We start from the raw sequence: 22,778 nt of genomic DNA on the forward strand, positions 1-22,778 counted from the left end.
TGGTGGGAGAGTTTAAATAGGGACTCATTACCACGTTTAATTGCCAATAGTGTTTGTATGTATGTTTGTATGTATTTGGCACATTCATTTGTACTTGCATTTGTAACGTCTGCAGACCAAATGGTGCCATACACAAGTGATCACTGATCATGCTATTTTTAACACTTCCTTCAAGTCTTGTGAAGGGAAGATGAAGCTTTTTTTGCATCCATTCTTGGATGAGAACACAACGTACAGAATGCTGAAGGATGTACTAACCACCAACTGTGATTGATTGTACAGGTCTTGTCATTTTTATTAGGTACTCAATCAGGACTCTCCTTAAAGATCGTCATTATGCTGTGGTTTGCATGTTACCAGTGAATAATTAGGTATTTTTAAGTGCACAAGGGAGGAGAAAATGAAATGATTCCAGTCAAAACATTCAGTTTTCAGGAGGTGTTTCTGAGGAGGTTGGATACAAATGGAAGGAGATGGTCCTGGAAGACCTGGTAGATACCAGAACTGTCTTCTCTGTTGTAAATCAGGGGTCGGCAACCTAAACGTTAAGTCATTTTGTTGTTTGAGCAGAAGTCTAAGCACCCTGGGAGCCGAAACATTTCATGTCCATTTTATCGAAGTAATGTTCCACCGTACTGGCTGTAAATGTGTCTCGGTATGCGCTGAAGTTTTAGTATAGGCTAAAAAAATATAGTGAAAACAGACTTACTTTGCTTTAAGCTTCAGCTCAGCTAAGCCACTTTTCTCACATCTCCAGCAGGAAACTTTTCCACAAAACTAAACAGTTTCTTGTAAAATGTCTCTTAACATTCAACTTTACGTCACCAGATTCTTGTTTGAATTTTCCCGTTCCACCTTAAACGGTGCCTGAGGAGCCAGAATGGAACTGTTGCGCCATTTAAGGTGAAATGGGAAAATTCAGCCTCGCGACTTTTTAGTGTTTGATAGTTTCTCCTTTCAGACTAAACGTATCAGGAACCCAGCTCGAGTGATCATAAATGTCAATAAGTCAGTTCGTCTCCAAATTTTCAACGTTCGTCTTAAATCTCTCTCTCTGCCTTTCTTTAGCTACTAGCTGGGTGAGACTGTTGTCTGCGTTGCTATGGTGACCAGCAGTCTGCGCTGATCTTCAGGGTTAAAGGGTGAATCAGCAGTTCTACATTAACTCCAGCGTTTAAGACCATTTACTGTTAAACTGAGTTGAAGGATCAGCAGAGCTTTATTTCACTGTAGAGGAGGATGATTTTATTATTACCTACTAAAACTAATTCTGCTGTGGAGCCTCAACAGGGCAGTGAAGGAGCCGCCTGTCGCCGACCCCTGACCTAAATCTAAATTTGTAGTTGCCGTTAAAATTCAGCTAAGACTGAACTGGAAAAATATCACTGCGGATTTCATTGGGAAACTGAGAGCGAGTCTCTAGAAAAGAGTGGACGCTGTAATAAATGAGTGGACACACTAAAAACTAAAACCGGCTGGATTAGCTGTAGTTTTTTTTTTTTCTGACACTGAAAACTGAAAATGAGTTTCTGAATGAAAAATGAACAACTTGATGGCCGTTTTGACTGGAAATGAAAGAAAGGAAGGGTGGTCTCTGGCTTAGTGGTCCACCACCCAAATAAAACCTTTGGAGCGGTGGTCCTAGGCTGGGCAGGAGTAGAGGGGCTGAGAAAATGTGCAATCCGTAACTGTAAATCTACAAAGAGCATCTATACACGAGGCGTTTCTGATAAAATGGCCAACGAGTGCGGGTTTTAGCTGAGTGTTTCTAATAAAGTGGCACGTCTGCCGTTGCTGAATTCTGTACGATTTAACGCGGGAAACGGTTTGCTGACCACATGCTGGAACGAATGGACGCGGCTTCTTTATGACTGGATGTGACGGGACATTTTTTCTGCAGTGTTTTGTATCAAAAGGTCATCAAATTCAGTTCGTGTGCAATCATACTATGAACAGTCCATTGCTGAAGGTCACTGCTGCTGTTATGAGGATGAAATGATGAGAATATTTCTATTTTAAAGTATAAATGCATGACTTTGCACATTAAAATGTTTTGTTGCACTTAAACCGCCTTCCCTGTGATCACTTTCCAATATTTACACCCGACTCGGTTTTTATATGTAGTCTTCAAGGTGGTTCTGTATAGAACCATGAATCCTGCGCATGATTTAAGGTTCTGTAGCCTGATGAAGAATGTGCTGTAGATGGTTCTATATAGAACCTTTCTGAAAAGGGCTCTTCTATTGTTACGATGTCCAACTTCGAACAAAAGAACCCTTTTGGAAAATGTTCTATATAGAACAGTCTGTCAATCCAAAGAACCCTTTTACTAGGCAAAGGGTTCTTTGAGTGTATAGGGTTCTACATAGAACCACTTTCTTTACTAAAGAACACTTGAAGCACCAGCTTTAAGAACGTACTCTAGTACCAGAGGTGGGTTGTAACTAGTTTACCTTTCTAAGTGCATATTAAACTACATATACTTAAGTAAAGCATTGGATTTGTACTTTGAGTATTTCCCAAGAATTTAAAAGTACTTTACTCACTAGCATGCTTGAAAAGTAAAAGTATTTAAAAGTACTTTACTCACTAGCATGCTTGAAAAGTAAAAGTATTTAAAAGTACTTTACTCACTAGCATGCTTGAAAAGTAAAAGTACTTTACTCACTAGCATGCTTGAAAAGTAAAAGTATTTAAAAGTACTTTTACTTTTCAAGCATGCTAGTGAGTAAAGGAATCTGCTTTACCCAGTTACATTGCAGCCATTCATTTTTAGTTACCAACTCCTTTCTGTTTGCAACTCAGATGTTGAGCCATTTTGTCGAGTCTCAACAAAAATCTAACCGTTTTGAGAGCCACAACATCTCACGTCCATTTTATCGAAGTAGTTTCACCATCTGGGCTGTAAACGTCTGTGCTAATGCCCTAATCTCGGCTTAAAATAGAGCTAAAACGCACATACGCTGTTCCGCTTTAAGCTGTACCTCAGTTATAGCCGCTTTTCTCGCATCTCTGGCAGGGAACTTTTCCACGAAAGTAGAAGTTTCCTGTAAAAGGTCTCGCCTTCGACTTTGAGGCTGAAGTCGTTTCTTATTCGAATGATCCTGTTCCACCTTAAATGGTGCCAGAATGTAACCGCTGCACTATTTAAGGTGGAATGGGAAAACTCGGAACAAGAAGCTGGTGAGCGAGAGGCGACTTCAGCCTCGTAACTTTTTAGTGGTAGTTTCTCATCGTGGATTAAACGCATCAGAAAACCAGCTGGAGTGATTATAAACACCAAGTCTCCAAATCATCAACGTTCTTTTTAAATCTTTCTCTTTGCTTGGGATACACATTTAACTGCATATACTCATATTGATGGATTTGTACTTTCCTGAGTATTTAAAAATACTTTTACTACTTTTCACGCCAGCGAGCAAAGGAATCCCAGTTCTATGGTAGTCATTAATTTTTAGGTATCAATACCTTTTCCGTGTTTGATTCTGTGCAGTTTTTGTTTGTGAGAACATTGTTACTTTGCGACTGGTCACATCTAAAGCTTTGAAGCCCAAGCGTTTCATTTTAAAATCTAAAAAGAAGTGAGATACCACCTTCAGTTCCTATGCTGACAGATGCTGGACTTCCACTGCAGTCACTCAGCACTCAGTTTTTTTGATCTTGTACTTCTACTCATTGTTTCTCGTTCATGGAGTAAAAGTCCTCTAAACGTTGTTTTTGATGACGCAGTGTTGCCTGTACATCCAAGACCGACCTCTTCCTGAAGGAGCATCAGCATGTGACAACTATTCCAACACTGGACGTAATAAAGACAACAACAACAACGTCTTTTCCAAATGATTTATTTGGATAAGGCGCACATTTTCTTTGGAGCAGTAGACTGTTCATCTCTTCACTCATCATCAGCGGCTTCCTGAGCTCGGAGGAAGCTGGCCTTCTTCTGGGCCACGCGGTCCTTCTTCTGGGACAGAGTGAGCTTCTTGCGGTTCCACCTGGAAAATAAATACATGGATTCATTACTGCCGAGAGGCGTTACGGTCGGATCAGAAACCCGGCTGCACCGTAAGCTGGTCTTAAATACAGATTTCACAAAGCTAAAAGTCCAAATTCCTCCTTTCCCATAATCTTCGGTTAAACTTAAATTGGCCTTCCACCAAAACCTCACCATGTCATCACCTTCTCGCCTTCATGGATACCCGAATACCGTGCTGGACAGTTCCAGCGTTACTCCGAGTGGTTTGGTGTGAAAGCTTGACGGTCAGAATTGCTCTTAGTGTTGCTGATGGGAACCGGACGTCTGAATAGTTTAATGCCTCTAGAAGCTCCATCACCGTTATTACATGACACTGATGAATACGCTGCCTTGTGTCTGAGACATTGATATTTAATCAATCAGATTTCTGCGGTTATCTGATTCAAATGGTGCTGGAAAAAAAAGCACTGATTTCTTAGATCAGAGTAATGTGTAGAAACCTGATAAAGAGGCTGGATTTTAGTTCAGTAGTCAGATTTCTCAGCGCTGTGAGCTCTTACTCTGATTTCTTTCAGATCGCTCAGTCTGAGCATGTGTGATAACAGGCCGCGGTACCGGAAATAAGCGAGCGGCGACGCCGCGAGACACTTTTACAGTGACGCTGAAACCAAATACGTGCTGAAGGATTTAAATATTCTTCATCATCTTGATGATGCAGGTTCATATTTTCAGAGAAAGCGGCAATGTTTTTAAAAAAGAGCCACAGCATCAAGTTTGAGTTTTACGTTGCGTTTACATCACGTCGTCTCCTGTGAGCTTATTGGCTGCTTTCACAGCACAAATCTGATGACTGACTCGCGTAGACCTGGAGTCCACCCCCCTCCAATCATCTAATTGTGTGCGTTTACATGCGCTCAAGGACTTTGATGGTTTCACTGGTGGTTCTGGATGGTAAGTAAGATGCCTGTGTTGTAGTCATGGTGTCTACAATCAACCATTTCACACCAAACCTCTCTGAATAACTTTATATGTCAGTGACTGATTTAGAGAAAATACGAGGAGAAAAGGGAAACTTATTTATTCATATTTAAAAGTTAATATATGTCCCTACTGCACACGTTATTGAATATAATACTCTTTCAGTAGATCCTCCTCCCCACAAGAGTTTGGAAAAGAGTTTTATATTAACCATCACCTCTTCTCACAAACCGAGGCTAAACCACGACAACTCACCTCTTCTTCTTGATCTCTCTCTGAGGCTTCTTCTCATGGACTGGGTTCTCACGAATGGCAGCATGAGCCTTTTTGTACATTCCCTCCACCTGGAACATCCACACACTCAATTACACCAGAACTCAATAACATTCACTATAATTATTATTCATATGATGGATGTATAATCAGATATCCAGGAGTTTCTAATCCAACAAAAGTCCATTAGTGAAGCAAAATAACGCAGATTCATCTTTAAACCACGTCACTGCTTCACCAATGAATTCAATGTACTGTATTGTACTGTACGCCAATATGTAGAAACAGAATCGCAATACAGATGCGTTGCCCATATCGTGCAGCCATAAAAGTATCGCTTCCACATGTTGGAATGAAGTGAAGAGCCCTCGTCCTGTGCTGAGCTCTTTTATACGGTTTAATACTCTCCGGGAATGTGTTACAGGTCAGATCACTGGACAGACGTTTAACATTAACAGTGAATTCTCAGTAACTAGCAGCGCTTTTTAAAGCCTAATCAAGTTTTCTGTACATACATAATTACAACTAAAGTCTTATTTTAAGGTGTGGTGTTTATCCTGTGCCCAGGACTGACATTTACACAAATGATAAAAACAGCGTTTTTCTGCATTTTCATATTTTCTGTATCATTTATCAATACAAGTTTGAAACTTTTGAAAGGCAGTTATTGAACATTTAAGCCTCATATTTTATTTTATTTTATTTCTCTCTCTCTCTCTCTCTATATCTCTATAGATATATCTATCTATCTATCTATCTATCTATAGTTGCTGTCAGAAGAAAACCTTGTATCTCCATTTTTGGCATTCTTCAGTTTTTGACAATTTGAAAGTGTCTGTTACTCTTTACATTGTTTGTAAATTTTATGATGACAGGCCTTAAAGAAATTACCCAAAATGACACGGGAAAAATTCTGGTTCCATTGACTTACATTAAAAGTGAAGTAGGTTTTTTTCTTTCACCTGTAAATTTAATAGGTTTTCTTCCAACAGTAGCGATATATTACACACAAAATATATAAATATATATATATTCTTTTTCTCTAAAAAGTCTGATTACTCCACTTAACCTCAAATTAATCAGATTTTTACTTCATTACTAATAAAATTTCAATAAACTTCTGAAACCGAGTGGTTTCCACTCTATCACATAACGTACCGAGAGCACCTTCAAGCTAAAGTATTCACTCCAGTCTTGCCAAATTTAGAAGCTTCTTTCAGCCCCGTCTTGAAAACGATGTTTAACATCACCTGTGCAAATGAAGGACCAACTACAAATGCTCAGTTCAAGAGGCTCATCATCAAGAAGCTGAACAAACGAGGATGAAATCATATTTTAGAGGCAAATTTACCTCACGGTCAAGCGATGGTGACGGCCTTTAAATCAAACGGCAGTTTATTCTTTAGTTTTTTTTTTTTCCCGGTCACACCGAAACTGGATTTGTGCCGTGATGTGAACGTACACCCTGTGATAACTGGACACGGTGGGACCTCACGATTTAGGTATGCAATTAGCACCACGCACATTAGGCAGGGTAGAAGGTTCCATTACTGGTAAGCTACAGTGGCCGCGCAGCTCCAGGGTAAAACTACAGAAGCAAACGTGTCTTGGCCGATCAACTACATTTGGGATGAGGATGGAAAACGTAACACAAATGGAAGCGTGTGCTCCTCCTCACCGACTCAGGAGTGACTCCGTTCTTGATGTACTGGGAGAACTGCTTCTTGTAGGCATCCTCGTCCTCCTCAATCAGGTAGCTCATGTACTCCGAAATGTTCAGGCCCAGGATGTGCTTCCTGTGAACCTCAGCATTGAACTCTTTGCTTTCAGAGTCGTAGCCCGGGAACCGCTTAGTGCTGAGAAACACAGAAATCATTACATAAGAGGTCAGCATAGCACTGAATAACCAAACCAGGCACAGCCAATCACAGTAAAGGGGGGGGGGGGGGGGGTTTATATGCAAGACCGTTTACCCCCATCTGTGATTTGTGGGGGTTATTTCGTTAAGAGGGCAGCGTGGCAGGCATCGAAAAAGTTCTATTTGATTTATATAACCTGTAGAAAGAATTCACATAAAAGGGGAAGTCCACCAATTTTTAAAATTTCTGAATAATGAAACGGTTAACATGTCAACAGAATCCTTTAGGAGGTTTGATTTTGAGAGATTTTCTTTCGAGATGACGACTCAATTATTTTGGAATAATCTCTCGATTTCTATCCCTAGATTTTGTCTGCCCTCTCAAAACGTAGCCCTGGTTTTCTTCATTACATCCCTCCCTCCCTCGGGTGGTACTGACCAAATCCTCAGTATTCGATACTTCAGCATTAATAAAGCTAACGCACCCTGAGTGCTGGTAACCTATCCTGAACGAATGTCTTGCGCACCTGATGAATCTTGCTTTGCCTGGGTTCTTCCACAGGAACCCTAAACAGTGCATTTTAAAACTTGCGCAACAACAAAACATGAAGTGGTACAGACGCTGCGCAGCCCTTCCTGCTCGATGAACTACCGAGCGCGCCCAGAACGAAGCTTCTCTCAGCCCCGTCTTGAAAACGATGTTTAACATCACCTGTGCAAATGAAGGACCAACTACAAATGCTCAGTTCAAGAGGCTCATCATCAAGAAGCTGATCAGACCAGGATTACAACAGCTTCTCTGGTTTCACTGGAGTTTTATTCACCGCAGCGCAGACGCCTGAGCCTCAGCACTGGAGCCGCAGCCCCGCAGGGCGCGGCGAGCGTCGCGCTCAACACCTAAACCTACGCACTAAACATGACGGCTCTTCAAGGGTCTTTAATACAGAAAATGGGTCGATATACAGAACCACAAACTCGAGTCTAGCAGAGCTGGAGTTTCCTGCTGAAACATCTATTGAACACACTCGCTTAAATGATGGTTCTGCAAGGGTTCTTTAGTAAAGAAAATGGTTCTATATAACAAAGTGCCCTTTGCACAATTAGAAGGTTCTTGCATCGTGAAATTTGCTTTATTTGTTTAATGGAGAACTCGCTGCAGACAGTTCTATAAAGAACCTCTCTGAAAAGGGTTCTATATAGCACCGAAAAGGGATCTGCTACTGGCTCCATGTCAAACTTGTATGGATAAAAGAACCCTTTTTGATGCTACTTTAGAACCCTTTTCTAAAAGGTTCTATATAGAACCATCCAGCACATTCTCCAATCTGAAGAACCATTTCATTATCCGAAGAACCAATTAATCATGCAAAGGGTTCTCTGAGTGTTCTCAGAGGTTTTATACTGAACCATTTTCTTTATTAAAGAACCATCATGTTTAAGTGTGTAGTAACTAAGGTGCTGAAGGGGAACTCCACCAATTTTTTAAAAATTTCAGCATGATGGGCCATCCTACCCACCCAGAGAGAGCAAAGGCCAATTGTGCTCTCCTGGACTCCCGGCTACGGACGACTGCAGCATCACCAGGGATCGAACCCACGATCTCCTGATGACCGGGCCAACGCTTAGACGGTTACACCACTCGGGAGCCAAATTTCTATAAGATTAAACAGTAAATATCTAAAAGTCAGAGTGGTTTGCTGTGGAACGCTCCACTCTAGAGAGACCCGTCAGTGCTGGTGACGGGAACCAGACGTCTGAAGACGTGAATTTTGAGCTGAAGTCCCTTCAACATGCCGGCTCCCCTTGAGCAGTAAGTAATGACGTGTTCTAAGCTGTTACAGCAGACAGAGAACCACTAAAGCGCACTGGAGTCCAGCCCACCGAGAGTGGAGCTGAACCCTCCTGCTGGACAGGCTAGTCACGTGGCTACACTACATAACTTCATGCACTGCGTGCTCCAACCTGTGTGGAATGGACAGTCCTCCGTCCACAGCTCCTTTGAGGGCCCCGAAAACTTTATTTCCGGTGGTGGTTCTGGTGAGCCCTGCGTCCAGATAGCAGGTAAACACTCCTGGCTGACCATCGATACTCTCGACATTAAACTCCTCACCGGTCACCTCCACCTGGCCCTCATACACCTTATCCAGACTGAACTTATTCAGCAGCTGCAGAAGAACAAGAGCAGTCATTATTAGTGGTGCATATCAAACATAACAGCCTTTACAATCCAACACTGAGAAACGGACCAAATTTTACGACGTTCTTAACAAAAAAGGGTTCTATACAGCACCAAAAGGGTTCTCTGACTAACAGCAAGACCCTTTTCGGTGCTTTGATTCATTTATGCAGTCAAACTGGGTCCTTTAGTGTTTACAGTCTGATATAAAACCACAGCCGTTACTACAGAACCCTTAAAAGAGTTTTTTTAAGGCTGTTTTAATCTTAATTTTGATAAACCTCTACATTCTAAAAAGTGGTTCATGGGTTCTTTAGTAGAGAAAAAGGTTCTATATTGAACCATGAACACTGAATGATTAAAGGGCTCTCCGCATCCTCAAAAGGTTCTTCAGACTGATGGAGAATGTGCTGCAGTTGGTTCTGTATAGCACCAAAAAGTGTTGTGCTATTGTTTCGACGTGAAGAACCCTTTCGGGTGCTATAGAGAATTCTTTAAGAAAGGTTCTATACAGACTCGCTTTATTTTACTAAAAACCCTTTTTTTAAACGCGCATGCATTCATTTTCAGGTCCACTAACAACATTAAGCGTAGTTTTATACACAACAATGAGTGATAATTCACACCATGTAAGTATTTTCCCAACCTCCGTCTATCCCTTAGAACCAAACCGGTTGTTTTCATTATTATCAATTAAAAATATATGTAAATATAGGTAAGTATATGTAAAAATATGTAAATATTGGCCGCACTCCTTATAATGTTAGCATGAGTGGGTGGGACTAAACGGCCATATAGATGGATATATGTAAATGAGCTCGTTCTTGTGACATCACAGACACTATCAGCTTGGTTCGAGACTTTTGCGATGTTGATGTACCGTAGGAGTCATTCTACAGAAACGCTGCTTTGTGTGTTCCTAGCATTTTCAGATATATTACGCTTGGAAAAACATTCGAACATTTCGATTTTTAAATAAAACCAAGTTATTTGAACAATTACAGCTTCTTGAGCCTCAATTTAGCAATACTGGCTTATAAATCAATCATATTGAACTCCAAGCACCACAGAAGAGCTCGTCCTCAGTCATGTGTGAAGACTGAGGCATATTTTCAGGTAAATAAACACATTTTACTGTCATTTTAACTGCAATAATCCAACATGACTACGAAACATGAATTGAATGACAAAGAAAAATAAATATAAAATATCTAATGAAAGTTGTGGTCCCCAGGAGTCGCGTCACTGGTGTTCCCGCATAACATAAAACTTATTTTGAAATAAAAGTCACTCCGATGACGTCACTCGACCTCCTTTCACCTGTTTTCTGAGGACCTATGAAGAAAAGCTCACGGTGAGTCCACCGTGTCTCCCAGAGACTCTCACTCAGCTCATGATCTCATATGAAGCTTTTAGCCGCCGTCACTGGTGTGACCGACTTTATTCTGAGGTAAATGTGAAAAAGTAGAATCCAAATGGATTAAATTCCATATTTTAGTGGATGTCCCATGACTGGCGACATGTGGTTTGATATTCCGCAGCAGAATTCCCTGAATTTACAATAAGCAAAAAGCCCTGGATTTAAAAACGCTCCATTCGTTGTGATTCACGGCGTGTTGTGTAAGAGCTCTTACCCGACGTGCCAACAGCAGACCAGTGCAGTAAGCAGCGGCGTAGTTCGTCAAACCTACAGAAACGCCGTATTTCGGCAACTCGTGAGAGTAAGCAGCGCAGACGATCACGTCACCCTCAATCTTGGCATACGCGATCTGGAGACAAGGGCAGGACATGCCTCAATTACACAGGTCATTTGAGACATCACAGCAACAAGGTCTCAGCAAAGACTGACTCCTCTTAGTTGCACTAAATGGAAGCCAGTGAAATAAAACTGGAAAAACTGCATTTACCTGACATTTTAAGGGTTTCATGTCAAAACTTACTACAGACCACTTTTAAACCACCCCCCCAACCGCCCCACCCCAATGATATACATGGCTGGGAGTGTGCTTTACATACAAGAAACACACAATGCTATATTAAATTCACTGGAAAATTGTTTTCCATTTACATCAGCTGTTCATTCCATTTGTTTTCCTAACTTACACTTAATCTGTGGTGCATCTCTTTGGCCAACATTTGATTCTAACTGTGCTTTAAAAACAAACTTCACTGCTGTCAACCGCAAAAACTGGGAAAACACCACCGAGCAAATGCAAGACGTTCCCAAGCGAGTTCAACTTACCTGGCAAACAATATCCCTGTTAGAGAATCTAACGATCATCCTGTACTTGGGTGTGTTGTACTTGTTCTTATCTTGGATGACGAGGCGCTTGCGAGCGAAGTAGTCGGTCTTTCCCTCTGTTTCAAACAATCACAGGCAAGAACATCGTTACAAAGTAAGCTACGGTGAAGTTAAGAGCCAGTGTGGTAGGGTGAGCAGGGCTAATAACATCGGACCAACATTTAAGCGCAGAGTGACCGACACAGAGTGACAACTGTACTGTATGTTTTCCTTTCATTTATTTTACTCCAGGGAGGCAGCAACACTGATATCGACCCAATATGGGGCTCATTTAAGCCGGGTTACGCTACACGACTTCTACCCCGATTGTAGCCGAGTCTGTGCTTGTCGGCTCTAGTCTGCAGACGTTTGGGTCAGTCGGAGTCGACAGAGGGAGAGGGAGTCGCAGACCCAGATTTACAGCCTCCCGATTGTGCGTCAGACCAGTTTACTGAACGTTTGATTGAACGGCTCATCGTAATCTAGTGTAAACTGATCAACGGCTCAATCAGAACAGATTCCTGCAACAGCCAATGAAAACAGAGCAAGAAAGAAGAGAAAACAGCGCGTCAACAAAGAAAAATGGTGAAAAGTCACTCACGTGTGGAGCAAAGCTTTTTAATGAGCCGACTTTAAGGCACAATCGAGATTAAGTGATACTTTTTTGGTCCCACAACCGGGGAAATTCCACCTCCGCATTTAACCCATCCGTGAAGTGAAACACCACATACACACTAGTGAACACACACACTAGGGGGCAGTGAGCACACTTGCCCGGAGCGGTGGGCAGCCCTATCCACGGCGCCCGGGGAGCAGTTGGGGGTTAGGTGTCTTGCTCAAGGACACCTCAGTCATGGACTGTCGGCCCTGGGGATCGAACCGGCGACCTTCCGGTCACAGGGCCAGCTCCCTAACCTCCAGCACAAGACTGCCCCCTAAGTCATGTACGAGTTCACCCTCTTAAACATGTTTACCTGTGATGGTGTGAGACGGTCTTTTTATAATCTGTTAAGGCTTTAAAAGTCGTGTAATGAACTGAGGACTTTATTTTAGATTTAATTTCCAGATACCAACATTCCAATAACAGCTGATACTGTACGTCATAAGCCGAACGCACAGTGCTGCGCTAATAAAGACAAGCTGGCAGTGAAGGAGGCTCAGCTTGAACAGAGAATCGGTCACTGCTTCAACACGGGTGGTGACGCGTAGGCCAGCCAAACGGAGGCGAAAAAGTCAACTGCTACCGAAGTCCGACTCCGTATCGATGAGTAGTACAAAGTAATAGTACTTTTACTCGGTCTGGAGAAAGTATCAATGTAACTGCTGTGAGAACGGAGCTGCTGCACTGTTTAAGGTGGAACGAGAACAAGGAGCTGGCGAAGGAGACGCGACTTCAGCCTCATGAAAAGCCGAACGTTGAGACGTTTTACGAGAAACGGTTCCACTTTTGGAAGTTTCCTGCTGGAGATGCGAGAAAAGCGGCTACAGTCGAGCTAAAGCTTAAAGCAGAGCAAAGTCTGCGTTTTCATTCCTGTTATATATTTTAGTGTATATTAGTACATCAGCACATACTGAGACACACTTACAGCCAGGGTGGTGAAATGGACATACAGTACGGCTCTCAAGGGGGTTTGATTTTTGTTTAAAGGGCAAAATTGACCCTACTAACATTTGGGTTGTGACCCCTGAACTATATTGAGTGTGCTGCATAGCTGTAACGTTACATCTCGGGAAGTCAGAGCTGCTTGACACACCTAAACTTGGTTCTTCAAATCGATATAGAACCACTAACACTCAAAGGAACCCTTTGCATGATTAAAGGGTATTTTGCATCATGAAAGCGTTCTTCAGACTGATGGACAATGTGCTGTTGACCATGATATACAGAACCTTCTATTCTAACAAGCTTGACATCTACAGCAGAAGAAGCCTTCTGAGAACCCCTTTCAAAAAGGATCTACGTAACACCAACAGCACATTCTTACATCAGGAGAACTTTTTCATGATGGTCACTCAGAAGCAGGAGGTGTGAAACAGGCCTTCAAGCCAAATTCACAGTAACAATTCATAGGACGCTGAGAACGGAGAACGCCGGTTACCTCGCCTCCTCCTGTATTTGACCTGGTACCTCTTGAAATACGCCTTGCTCTTCACTACTTTGACAAAACCCTGGAAAAGAAAGACGGGATGTTAGACGAGGTGCAGTTTGAACGAACAACGACTAAATCACACCTACACACTCAAAGCTACGCTGAACACCAGTCACTACTAAATAATTACATTGAATTTAATTACATTCATAATGTAAATGAACGAGGACTCTGGGCCAATGACAATGGTTCTTCAGCTTGTGTTATATACGGTTCCACATATGTTTTTGAAATTGTTCTATGCTGTACCCAAAAGGGTTCCCTGCCATGACGTCAAGCTTGTAAGAGAAGAGTTCTTTCTGGTGCTATACAGAACCATATACGGTCTTAAAGACGGTTCTTCAAGTGCTCTGTGAAGAAAACGATTCAAAATAGAACCATGAACACTCAAAGAACCCTTTGCATGACAATGGTTCTTCAGACTGATGGAGAACAAGCTAGACATGGTTCTACACAGAACCTCTTTGAAATTGGTTCTATATAGCACCAAAAAGAGGTCTGCTATTGTGACCATGCCAAGCTTGTGACAACAGGAGAACCTTTTCTGTTTAACACTGTCTAAAGCACATTCTCCTCCGACCGGGAGAACCCTTTCATGATTCGAAGAACTATCATTACTCGGTGTTCTATGTAGAACTCTTGGTTTATACACGGAACCTTTCACCTACTACAGAACTCCAGAAGGACCATCTTTTTAAGAGCGTACAACTCATTCTCCGTCAATCTGAAGAACCAGTTCACCAGGCAGAGGAACCTTTAAGCATGTCAACTGTTCTATGCAGAACTTATGGTTCCAAACAGAACTGCTGGCTTTTCTAAGGAACCTCTGAAGAACCACTGTTTGTGTACAACGCATTCATCAATCTGAAGAACCACTTCACATGCAAAGAACCCTTTAAGCAGGTTCTATATAGACCTGATTGTTCTAAACAGAACCATCCCCATTACTACAGAACCCTAAGTGTGTACAACATACTCATCAATCTGAAGAACCAGTTCAGGAGGCAAAGGAACCTTTAAGCATGTCAAGTGTTCTATACAGAACTTAGGGTCCTAAATAGACCTACGGCCTTTACTAAGGAACCGTGTACAACGTAGTCATGAATCTGAAGAACCACTTCACCATGCAAAGAACCACTTAAGCAGGTTCTATACAGACCTGATGGTTCTAAACTGAACTATCCTCTTTACTACAGAACCCTACAGAAAAGCAATCTTGTTTTTAAGAGCGAATAACTTCTAGAACTCGTGGTTCTAAACAGAATTAATGCCTGTAACAAAAACCCGTGGAGAACCGTCTGTTACCACGTGGGTACAGAACCAAGCACCAACCCAGAAGAACCAGAAATATTGCCTTTTAAACCAAATCAGCTACAGAACCACACTGATAACTACACTCCTCCTTCAGTCACTGCCCGGACTTCAGTCCAGCTCCGCTGTCCAGCTGCCCGGGCGAGCGTTTAAGGCCGGACGTTCCCCCGCGTGCGCGACTGAAGGTTCCACGCACGTGTTTCTGTAATTGGTTAATGAGCGATTAGATCAAAGGCCCAGCGCGGGCGTCCGGCTCAGAAGCGGAGCTGCCCTGCGAGACTCTGAGCTCGGGGCAACACGGCTACAATCTACCCCCATCCACGCGCCACAGCGCGCGAGCCCCGCTCACGAGGCCACGGCAGGGTCGCGTGAAGGCCTCGGAGGGTGTTTAGCAGGTTCTGGTTGTTTTTTACTGACCATTTTGTGCTCGTTAGATCTCCCTGGTCAGGAGATGAAGCCCTTCGACTCCGATACTGCTCCCGCTGCACTGAGAAAAGGAAGCTGTCCAGGGCACGGGGCAGGAAATAGAGCAGCGCGAGCGCACAGAGCGGTGATCCTGCCCCCTGTCGGCCCGGAGGGGCACTACACCTAACGCTCTGACCTCCTCCTCGTTTCTACGCTCACTGTCCACTTTATCAGCTCCACTTACTGTATAGCTGCACTCTGTAGTTCTACAGTTACAGACTGTAGTCCATCTGTTTCTCTGATACACTGTTACCCTGTTCTTCAGTGGTCAGGACCCCCATGGACCCTCACAGAGCAGGTACTATTTGGGTGGTGGCTCATTCTCAGCACTGCAGTGACACTGACGTGGTGGTGGTGTGTTAGTGTGTGTTGTGCTGGTACGAGTGGATCAGACACAGCAGTGCTGCTGGAGTTTTAAACACTGTGTCCACTCACTGTCCACTCTATTAGACACTCCTACCTTGTCGGTCCACCTTGTAGATGTAAAGTCAGAGACGACAGCTCATCTGCTGCTGCACAGTTTGTGTTGGTCATCCTCTGGTCCTTCATCAGTGGTCACAGGACGCTGCCCACAGGACGCTGTTGGCTGGATATTTTTGGTTGGTGGACTGTTCTCAGTCCAGCAGCGACACTGAGGTCTGAAGAACCCTTTCATGATGCAACGAACCCTTTAATCATGGTGGTTTAAAAAGATGGTTCTTCAAAGCTTCTTTAGTAAAGGCAGCAGTTCTGTTTAGAGTCATGAGCTCTATATACAAGGGTCTTCAAGGGGTTCTGTAGTAAAGGGAATGGTTCTGTTCAGAACCATCCGTTTCTATGTAGAACAGTTGGCATGCTTAAAGGGTTCTTTGCATGGTGAAGTGGTTCTTCAGATTGATGGAGAATGTTCTAAACAGAAGTAGTAATGGGAATGGTTCTGTCATAAAAGGAATGGTTCTGTAGTAAAGGGAAGGGTTCTGTTCAGAACCATCAGTTTCTATGTAGAACAGTTGGCATGCTTGAAGGGTCTTTTGCATGGTGAAGTGGTTCTTCAGATCGATGGAGAATGTGTTATACTCTTAAAAATGATGTCTTTTCAAGGGGTCTTTAGTAATAGAACTGGTTCTATGTAGAACCATAAATCCTCAAAGAACCCTTTGCATGGTTAAAGGGTTCTTTACATTGTGACAGCCTTCTTAAGATTGATGGAAAATGTGCTGTGGATCGATCTATACAGAACCCTTTGTGAAAATGGTTCTATACAGCGCTAAAAAGCGTTCTTCTGTTCACATCGTCACAATCGCAGAACCCTTTTTGGTGCTTAATAGATCCCTTTATCATCTAAAGCACCCTGCATCGGTCTGAGAGAATATGTGATGATTTAGACGTGCAGTTAGCGCCAAGCTAATTGGCATCTGCTTTTATTATTGGTTAGCTGCATTAGCCTCACAGCTGCGCTGCAAACCTACAGAAGAAAGCCTTAATAGGTGGACCGCGGTCCGAGTCCGGACCCGGGCGCTGTTCTGTGTGGACCGGGACCTACAAACGATGAACTGTGGAGAACTATTTCATTTCGACTGGGTTTTACTATTTTAATCAGCGTAACATTTCTAGCCTATATGGTAGCTTTAGGGGCCCAGGAGACTCACAGACCAATCACATGCGTTGTAAATAGGACACGTGACGCTGCTCAGCCAATCAGATCTGTGCATTACGGTGAGCACTGAGAGTTGAGTGAGTGACACACACACAGGGGAGGGACGAGGAGAGAAACAGCAGTCAGAGAAGAAAGTGAGTCAGAGGGAAGTTATTCCACATGACGGGATCTAAAAGGAGAAAACTGACCGTAAATATTGTTGAAATCTGACTGAACTGGACTTTATTTGATCTGATATTCAGTAAATATTGTTGAAATCTGACCGAACTGGACTTTATTTGATCTGATATTCAGTAAATATCGTTGAAATCTGACTGAACTGGACTTTATTTGATCTGATATTCAGTAAATGTTGTTGAAATCTGACCGAACTGGACTTTATTTGATCTGATATTCAGTAAATATTGTTGAAATCTGACTGAACTGGACTTTATTTGATCTGATATTCAGTAAATGTTGTTGAAATCTGACCGAACTGGACTTTATTTGATCTGATATTCAGTAAATATCGTTGAAATCTGACCGAACTGGACTTTATTTGATCTGATATTCAGTAAATGTTGTTGAAATCTGACCGAACTGGACTTTATTTGATCTGATATTCAGTAAATATCGTTGAAATCTGACCGAACTGGACTTTATTTGATCTGATATTCAGTAAATATTGTTGAAATCTGACTGAACTGGACTTTATTTGATCTGATATTCAGTAAATGTTGTTGAAATCTGACTGAACTGGACTTTATTTGATCTGATATTCAGCTGTCGACTGTATAAGATGCTGATATTCCTGCTCGGCTACTTCAGTGAACAGTATATGGCACTGAGTCATGATGCAGGTTAGACATGATGTTCTGGACCTTCGCTTGGGGACATTTTCTCTAACTGGACCTTATTGACTTTTAATTAAAGACCCCTGCCTTGCACAATAAAGATGTCTTGGCTGATCGACTACATTTTAGAGTGAAACTTATGTTATAAATTAGTTTTTTTCCCTCTGAAAACCTGTTACGACGTGTAAAAACAGGCTGAACACATTAGCGTAACACTTCTCACTTCTCTAAAACAGTGGAGCAACTCTGTATAGGAAAGGTTCCACCCTGCCGCTGTTGTAAAGTCACGGTGGTACAGTGAAGCTTCCTCAACAACCTCAGTAAACGACATCCACTGCTTCTCTAAACATCCACGCTATTAAACTCATCACCTGAGTGCCTGTTAAGCGTTTGGCGTTTTCGCTCGCTTAGTTAGATCTTCCCTTTCCTGACAGGATGGTCCTAGATAAACACAACCTCGGAGACTCGTGTGTGAAGATCTGAGAGAACTGAAGAGGAAGTTGCTTATTCAGGTCACCAAACAGTTACTGTATCTGTAACTCATTGGCTGAGGCCTTCTTGCGAAAGAACTTTGACCAGACTGAGATGCTAAATGAATAGCATGTGATTTCCAGACGGCCTTTTCTTCACTCGTGTCAGCAGGTGTGAGAGCAAAATGCAGGTCCAGACTTGAACAGTGCTGGCAGAACGACAAAAAAAAGGATTTCCAAGAGAGCTGGGTGGTTTCAGCCCCTGTGAGATCAACACTGGGCACTGGTAAGTCTTATTTGTTCTCAGTTATGAGGCCTAAACACACCGATCAGGCACAACATTCTGACCATCTCCTTTGCTCACTGTCCAGTTTATCAGCTCCACTTACTGTATAGCTGCACTTTGTAGTTCTACAGTTACAGACTGTAGTCCATCTGTTTCTCTGATACTCTGTTACCCTGTTCTTCAGTGGTCAGGACCCCCATGGACCCTCACAGAGCAGGTAGATCATTCTCAGCACTGCAGTAACACTGATGTGGTGGTGGTGTCTTAGTGTGTGTTGCGCTGGTGTGAGTGGATCAGCAGTGCTGCTGGACTTTTTAAACACCTCAGTGTCACTGCTGGACTAAGAACAGTCCACCAACCAAAAATATCCAGCCAACAGTGTCCTGTGGGCAGCATCCTGTGGGCAGCGTCCTGTGACCACTGATGAAGGACTAGAGGATGACCAGTAAAAACTGTGCAGCAGCAGATGAGCTGTCGTCTCTGACTTTACATCTACAAGGTGGACCGACAAGGTAGGAGTGTCTAATAGAGTGGACAGAGAGTGGACACAGTGTTTACAAACTCCAGCAGCACTGATGTGTCTGATCCAGTCGTACCAGCACAACACACAGTAACACACCACCACCACGTCAGTGTTACTGCAGTGCTGAGAATGATCCACCACCCAAATAGTACCTGCTCTGTGAGGGTCCATGGGGGTCCTGACCACTGAAGAACAGGGTAACAGAGTATCAGAGAAACAGATGGACTACAGTCTGTAATTAAAGGTGCATTTCAGGCTAAAACCAGCATTTTATATGTTATTTGTTTAGTATTCTGTGATACACATACGTCACCTTCTCACTACATTACCCAGCATGCATTATGCACATACTTGCCACAGTTGTTGGGAATCCTAACGGAGCCCTAAGCTTTTGGGCATACAGTGAATTTTATTGTTGCATCTTTGTGGTTTCCCTTGTGCAGACGTGATGGACTTTCTCTCTGTCCCGCCTCCTTCTTCCCCCCATTCGTCTCAGCTCAGCCCGGATGAGGAGAAGTTACTGGCCAAGCTGGAAGAGCAGAACAGGTCACGTTTGCTGATTTCCTGCCGCATAGATTCACCCATTAAACTCTAAGGCCTGCAGCGTCTCGACCAGACAGTTACACATGTACACAAAACGATCTCGACGTCATGATCACATGTGAGGCTACGTTCACATTGCAAGCCCCGTTGCTTGAATCCAAGTTTTTGCTCAAAGCCGATCTCTCTGACACGATCGTTCACACTCGTTTAGGTAAGTGATTCAAATCTGTCGTGAATGTGAACGGACCGGCGTCCTGAAATGACCCTCATGAGCTCCTCCTACTCAGGAACGTCACGTGACTGAATCACTGCATCATCAGCACAAACTAACGAGCAGAACGAGCTTCGCTGAGAAGATCATTAACTCTGATCAGCTCTCAGCTTCTCCTAGCAGAGCCCCATGCTGAGGTAACAAGATGTATCATAATTTGAGTGGTAAGTCAGCTGGTTGGCTGAGCTGAGATAGCCTTGCCGTGTTGGCGTCAGCTCGTGTCCGGAGTTGTGAGGGAAAGTAAACCGGCTTTTTCGCTCTGTATCTCAGGCACCACCTAAACTGAGCCTTTATTCTCTCACTAAAACACATAAACACATATAAACACATAAACAGTGATGCACATATTGTCAGATGCAATATTGATTTTGGTTCTGAGGTAAATATTCAGTTCAGTTTTTAATCTTTTGATCTTTTGATCCTGCAGATCTGTGATTAAATACTGCACAGACTGGTTTGGTTCAGTTAAACACACGTTTGCATCGAGCCCCTGTGCAGAATAGTGATGTTGGCTATAAAACAGAGCAGCTGAGCTGGAAACGGTACAAACACGGAATAACGGTTCAGACCAGCACTAGACTAACGAAAACCCAGGGTTACAAGAGGGCTAACGAGGGTTCACAAGACACAGGTGGAAACACAGGTGAGAATAATCAGGGGAGGAGTCACCAAAACAAGGGGCCCGGACTAGGAAACCAAAACAAATGCACATGGAAGATCAAAACACAACACGAACACATGGACAGGACTGTGAGGGGCCAATCGTGACCATGTGAAACACTCTGAAGAGCATGTTAATGATACAGTTTAAAATTTCAAAACCCCATTTCTCTGATACCATATTAAAACAACTACACCCTAAGAGCACTATGGTTAATGTTCACCGCTTGCTGCTTATCTTCTCAGCGTGGTAGGTCTCTGATCTATGACGGACTCTTCTAGTGTATTGTGGCGGCGGTGTAGAGACTATTATTGCTGTTATGAGAATTGCTTTTATTTATGCCAACAGAAAAGGGGAGTAATGAGCTGACACAATGGGGGAGCCTTAATACGTCCCCTCTACAAGATTTTCAACCCACCTAAACAGACACCCTAACAAAATGACCCAATAAACACATACAACACATACAAACCTCTAACCAACAGCAACAATGACAGCAACAGGTGGGGGAGGCGGAGAGCTCGGCATACACTGTTAGACATAAAGGTTCTGTGGGCTCCCAAGTGGCGCCACCGTCTAAGCGTTGGCCCGGTCATCAGGAGATTGCGAGTTTTATCCCTGGGTTAGATCTCGGAGGAAGCCTGGGTTAGCCTTTGCCCTCCTAGTGTTGGTAGTATCGTGTGATTGGGGGATCCCCAACCCCCCCCCCCCCGCCGCGAAAAAAGACATTTTGTTCATCAAGGTACAAACAATCTAAATGTTCCCCCAAAGGTACAACCCCATTTCCGAAAAAGTTGGGAGGCTGTGCAGAATGTAAATAAAAACGCAATGATATGTAAATCATGTGAACCATATTTCTAAAGGAAAATACTTCAAAGACAACATATTAAATGTTGAAACTAAGAAATCTTATTTAAAAAAGAAAAAAATTTTTCACTATATGCCCATTTTGAATTTGACGCCAGCAACGCTTTCCAAAAATGTTGGGACGGGGGCATTTTTACCACTGTGTTGCGTCAACAACACTCTGTAGGCATTTGGGAACTGAGGAAATGTTGCTGTAGTGTTGAAAGTGAAATGTTTTCCTGTTCTTGTTCGATACAGGATTTCAGGAGTTCAACAGTTCAGGGTCTCCTTTATCGTATTTTTCATTTCATAATGAGCCAGACAGGTCTGGACTGCAGGCAGGTCAGTTTAGCACCCGGTCTCTTTTACTACAGAGCCATGTTGTTGTAGTGTATGCAGAATGTGGTTTGGCGTCGTCTTGCTGAAACAATCGATGCCTTCCCTGAAAAAGACGTCGTCTGGATGGCAGCATATGTTTCTCTGAAACATGTATATATCGTTCAGCATTAATGGTGCCATCACAGATGTGCACAGCACATTCCCTGACTAAAGGTACTGAGATGTACCCTTGAGGGAACCACCACAGTGCCACCCCAGTGCCAATTTAGTATCTTTATTTCTGAGGATGTAGCTTTTCATACCAGCCCTCTAAAGCCCCCTCTGCAATCCGGAGCAAGCGGCAGCCGCCACATTCTCAGTCCATCTCTAGCCATGCCTAACAAGTATCAGCCAGGATGAAGCACAGGCTCTGCGTTTTCTTTAATCATAGAATAAGTATAATTATAATAATAAATTAAAAAATTGGCTTCCTGTGCTGTTGGCACCATCAGCAGGCTGGGATACTTGGGGCCTCTTGGATGTGTGGTCAGTACAGCTGTAACTGTACACCTGTTACAGGACTCAAGCTCAAGAATCATGTGACTTTTCATGCCTTATCCTTTTCAGACGATGGGCAAACTTTTCAGTAGGATGTTTAAGCAATAGAACCCGAGAGGGAGCGTGTTATCATGAAATAACATCCCGGCTGTGATTTGGTGGCCGTAGATCATCACAGCCGTGATGTTATTGGTGATAACTCCCTCCTCGAGTGTCTCTACTACTTTAATACAGCAGTTAAATAAATACAGTAAGAAATGAATAAACTGGCCGTGAACGTGGTTTAATATGTTTTAATGTTCAGTTCCTTCGTCCTAATTATAGCTCCTTAACGAGCTGCTCGTCAGAGTAACGAGCTCCGCCCACTC

At 43.0% G+C, this 22,778-nt stretch overlaps 2 protein-coding genes across 5 annotated transcripts in view; one reads left to right on the plus strand and one right to left on the minus strand.

The window, feature by feature from the left end:
- Positions 1 to 3,826: 3,826 nt before the first annotated feature.
- On the minus strand, positions 3,827 to 15,571 carry rpl5a (ribosomal protein L5a). Its single transcript, XM_017712279.2, has 8 exons — positions 15,418 to 15,571; positions 13,639 to 13,708; positions 11,501 to 11,616; positions 10,893 to 11,027; positions 9,045 to 9,247; positions 6,903 to 7,080; positions 5,207 to 5,295; positions 3,827 to 3,992 (listed from the first exon to the last, which is right to left on the minus strand). Exons 1-8 carry the CDS (start codon positions 15,418 to 15,420, stop codon positions 3,893 to 3,895), a joined length of 894 nt encoding a protein of 297 aa, XP_017567768.1. The 5' UTR covers positions 15,421 to 15,571; the 3' UTR covers positions 3,827 to 3,892.
- Positions 15,572 to 15,725: 154 nt separating this feature from the next.
- evi5a (ecotropic viral integration site 5a) overlaps positions 15,726 to 22,778 on the plus strand; it is a 51,614-nt gene continuing 44,561 nt past the window's right edge. For 2 of the 4 annotated variants that reach the window (XM_017712273.1, XM_017712274.1), the window contains exons 1-3: positions 15,726 to 15,763; positions 18,577 to 18,690; positions 19,657 to 19,759. In XM_017712273.1, coding sequence (XP_017567762.1) covers positions 15,745 to 15,763; positions 18,577 to 18,690; positions 19,657 to 19,759 — 236 coding nt within the window. In that variant the 5' untranslated portion in view covers positions 15,726 to 15,744. Of the gene's footprint in view, positions 15,764 to 18,260; positions 18,447 to 18,576; positions 18,691 to 19,656; positions 19,760 to 22,778 lie in introns of those variants that run through there. The other 2 variants (XM_017712277.1, XM_017712276.2) reach the window with 2 other exon arrangements.

This window comes from Pygocentrus nattereri, chromosome 19, assembly GCF_015220715.1.
Source record: "Pygocentrus nattereri isolate fPygNat1 chromosome 19, fPygNat1.pri, whole genome shotgun sequence".
Lineage (NCBI taxonomy): Eukaryota > Metazoa > Chordata > Actinopteri > Characiformes > Serrasalmidae > Pygocentrus > Pygocentrus nattereri.